At 50.6% G+C, this 4,328-nt stretch overlaps 1 protein-coding gene across 1 annotated transcript in view; it reads right to left on the bottom strand.

The window, feature by feature from the left end:
• Nucleotides 1–372: 372 nt before the first annotated feature.
• SH3BP4 (SH3-domain binding protein 4) overlaps nt 373–4,328 on the bottom strand; it is a 4,927-nt gene continuing 971 nt past the window's right edge. Inside the window, exon 2 of the mRNA XM_009575185.1 lies at nt 373–2,795. Coding sequence (XP_009573480.1) covers nt 373–2,795 — 2,423 coding nt within the window. The remainder of the gene's footprint in view (nt 2,796–4,328) is intronic.

Raw genomic sequence — 4,328 nt, 5'->3', positions numbered from 1 at the left:
CTGGGGTTGAGGAGACCAGCAGCTCTCAGGGAATTCCTTGAAGCATGCATCATTGAAGGTTGAAATGTAAATACCCAGCAGCAGGGACCAGTTGAGTGCCATGAAAACACCGGACCAAAATCACCTTTTGAGGGGCTTCAGATTAGCTACCTTCCAAAGCAAGCCTGTTGGCCGCCCTCACACAACACGTACCTACCGTTTTTCACCTAGTGCATCCCTCTTTTATAGCCATGATCCCACTAAACCAGGAGCCCTTCAACGCATACAACCGCAGGGCTGAAATTCCACCTGGCCGCGCCAAGCAGCCCACAGAAGACCTTAAAGATGGACTTCATTTTCTACTGGCTGAATTAGGAAACTTCCACCTTCCGTTCACTTTAAGCACTCTGCATGGCAGAGAATTAAGACCCCCTTGTCAGACCTCGGACTCACCGTCATCAGCTCCTTCTGGAAAGATTTCCTCTCCTTGTTCTCGGTGTTGTTGCAGTCTTCCTTCAGCTTCTCCAAGACGGAGGCCACTCGCTCCGGCTCGCTGTCCAACTCCGCTCGGCAGAAAAACGTGAGCGGCAAGTTCAAATACCCTAGCGCATCGGCGAAGGACCGCCAGCTGCTGAGGTTCTCCATGAGCAGAGTCCTCACGGAGGCGTAGATGTAGGTCAGGAACTTACAGGGCCTCAGGATCTGCTCGAGCAACAGGCTGGTGGTGAGATCTGGCCCTGAGAAATAGCTGGGCTTGACCTTCCCAACCACCAGCACATTTTTGGTGTGCACAAGGCCTATTTTTCCCTGGTAGTAGCCAATATACCACTCCTTGGTCCACAGCTGCCCTTTCAACCTGATCTTCTCCTCACTGAGGAGGGCTATGACGTCTCCTTTCTTGTACTCCAGCAAATAGTGGTTCTTGCTTTGCCGCACCACTGTCTTCAGCAGCTTGCCGTACTTCAAGCTCAACACTGGCCGATCCTGAAAAACAGGATACTTGGCCGTGGCTGCCAGAGGTGAAAGGATGATCTTTCCGACCTCGTTCTTCTTGAGGAACCGCCTCTGCCCTGTCGGTTTGATGGCACTTTTTGGAGGCGGCTGCGGTGTCTGGACGCAGAATTGGGTCAAAATAGCATCTTTGTCATCCTTGACCTGTATCCTTAGCGTGAAGTCTGAGAGCTCATTGGGATCATGGGACGCAATGGGGAAGATAAGGCGGCTGACCTTGCCCAGCTTCATCTGGAAGCCCCGCACAATTTTGGCTTGCTCACTAGCTTTCACCTCATAGTTGGTCATGTTGGAGAACATGCAGAGCTTGAGGTCCTGAGGCTGGGACAGAGCAAACTGATGCTTACCCCAGAGCTGGAGGGCAACGGGAGCCGGGCTGTGGGACTGTCTCATGACCTCGTTCACCAGGAGTGTCTTGGGCGCGCACTCGTGCCCGAACATGGCCACGACGGTTTTAAAGGAAGGGTGAATGTGTTTTGGGCCGTAGACGCCAACCGTGATCTTCTTGCTGATGTAATCCCAAACGGTGTAAGGGTAGAGGATGTTCTGCCCCTGGGCTACAGCTGCAATGTACATGCAAGGTTCCAGGTTCTCCAGCTGCACCTGGATCGTGTCCCCATACGAATAGCTCAGCTGCATCGGCGTGTACGGCCCCTCTTTCATGTCGCTCCGCAGGCACTGCAGTCCTACCAAACTCTTGCTCATGATGTCATTCTTGACTTCTGCCGACACCTTCATCTCCAGAATGATGAAGGTTTTCACCTCCATGTTGCTGAGCTTGATCTGCAGGACCGGGCTGATGGTGCTGCACTTGTCACTGTTCAGCTCCAGCGGCGGATCCAGCATCGCTTTCATGGAGATCTGCTGCGTCTCCCCAGGGCACACGTGACCCTCTGGCACGTGGATGCTGATGTTGGTGTCTGGAAGCTGAACGGCTCCACCAGAGCTATCCAGCTTGCAGACAATGTTGGTCTCCACCGGTTGCGTCTGACCCCAGCCAGGATTTTGACCAAGCAAATCCAAGTCATGGCAAGACCGAGCCAGCTTCCTGTGGTTCAGCCACGCCGTCCTAAAATCTTCCCGGCTTTGGAACTGCTCAGGGGTAGGAGACTTCAAACCGCTGAAGAAACCCGATGATGCCGGAGTGTCCGACTTGGCTTGAAGAACGGACAGTTCAGACAAACTGTAAGAGCGTTTACTTCTGAAGAAGGGATTGTCCCTTTTCACAGGCTGTTCCAGATCCAGCCTGTTTGTGGATGGAAACTCATCAAAAATGTTACCCAGGCTGCTATTAGCGGCCGAACTGGAAACAGCTGAAGTAGGAGCCCCCGTGTCAAAGAGCAGCAAGTCAACGGCGACGTTGGAGTTGGACTCTTTGTCCGAGCTGGGCACTGTTTGCAAATTCCCATTCAGAAACGGGTTCGTCTGGACTCCGTTCAAGAACGGGTTGTTATTGTAGGTTTTCGCAGAGTTTCTTTTCACGTCAGTCCATTCTCCAAGCAGGTCTAACTCCTTGACCCCCTCATCGGGGCTCTCCAGTAGATTGTCTATCATCCCGCTGTCCGTTAAGGAAGAGTTGCGGTAGTTTACAGGCTGGACGTAGGAGGAAGGGATGTAACCCATTTCCGTGGTGTTGTGAGCGTACCACCACTCGCCTCCCGACGTGTCTAAGACATAAAGGTGGTCTCCCTTGGAGAACTTCAAAGTGGTGAAATTAGTCGGACAGTAATCTTTGATTGCTATTACTTCCTTCGCATTTCCAAAGGACGTGGGATTGTCAACCAGCAAGGCACTAGGAGAAGGCACTGCAAAGCCAAGAAGAAAAACAGCACCGTAAGCAATCCACAAGAGACCCACAAATTACTTGCAATCATTTATTTCAGGTAAGCAATCTGCGCTAATTTATGTGGTGAAATAAGGTAGTTTTAAAGCCTCTCAAACCCACACGTTCCCCCCCCCGCCTAAAATTTTTAAACAAAACTTCTCCCTCCACTACATCTGGCACATTCACGTTCCCCTTCCCCAACGGGATCATGATCTAAAGGGACGGGCATTGACGTGGCTGGGAAAAGCAGCAGGAGCCAAGACAGGAGAAGCAGCAACTTCTTGTCCTCCCGATGCAATCAAGTGCCTTAACAACGAGCCTCCCCCTCGATGCAGGGCCCCATGCAGCTCCTCCTGTACGAGATGCCAGCGTCCCACAGCCTCGCTGAACTCCCTGATGAACGATGCACAAGAAGATGTGTTGGAGGGAGTTTTGAGGGAGTGGGCGTCACTTCTTATCAGCTCTCCTTTTCACCTGGCACGTTGGGATCTAAGCTCTACGTGCCAGAATCACAGGCATCTTAAATGTGAACATTTAAGGGGAAAACAGAAGTTCATTAGGTGGGGGTCTCAACGATTGCTACATGGGAAGAGCCATCATCCTACCAATTTGCTCAGCGGTATCTCAAGGTCTTTGGCCACCAGGTCTTTAGCACAGCCATTGCACTCTCCATGCAAAGAGTTATCTGTGCTGCTGCAGGTTAACACATAACATTCACAGGCCATAAGTGCTCTTCCTCTGCTGTAACCCCTCTCCTGCACATGTGAAACATCTCACATTTCAGTGCAAGGAACAACTGAGGGTACCCACTAAGGGCACGTCATATTCCTACATTTTCACAAACAAATCAGCATCCCGCCTCTCTTACATAGTACCTGTATTTCAAAGCTCCTCAACAAAAATTAACTCAATTTCTAAAGAAGGTCATGTAGTTTGAACCCTCAGAAAGCAGTACAGCATCGCCCTCATGCAGTGCTGTCGTGGTCCTAGCAGCATCTCCAGTCTCCCTTTCAGCAGTGCCAGGGGATCCCAATTACAAGCGGAACAGCTGGGTCAAGCCTGCAGGTGCTCACGCTGTCACCATATTTATTGCTTTTGTTCTCACCTTTAGGACCTGTTTCTGTAAAAAGCACTAGAAGTAAGCTGCAGATGATGTTACCTCAACGTTCAAATGTGTGTTATCTTGCTAGACAGTCCTAAGAAAACAAGGAGAGCTGGATTTTCACCAATACGGAGCTGTAAGAGAACTAGGACAGCACCTGCTTCAATAGGCTCGAGAGCTCTCTGGGGGAAAAAGGGGAATTTAAGAAACACAGGAAGCCCCTAAAATCCTGGAGACAAAGGGACGGCAGATCAGACTGCGCATCCCTGTGGTCACTAGCTGCAGCGCTTCTCGGACACAGAAAGTACAAGGCAAGGGAAGACAAGGACAAGCAAAGAAAAGTCTTTAAATATACTCTAGGGATCAAAATATTCAGAAGAGAAGAGTTTGCACACATCCTAAACAACTCAT

This window comes from Fulmarus glacialis, unplaced genomic scaffold (genome assembly GCF_000690835.1).
Source record: "Fulmarus glacialis isolate BGI_N327 unplaced genomic scaffold, ASM69083v1 scaffold12623, whole genome shotgun sequence".
Taxonomy (NCBI): domain Eukaryota; kingdom Metazoa; phylum Chordata; class Aves; order Procellariiformes; family Procellariidae; genus Fulmarus; species Fulmarus glacialis.
The sequence above is the reverse complement of the archived record's forward strand: the minus strand, read 5'-3'. Positions and strand labels throughout refer to the sequence as shown.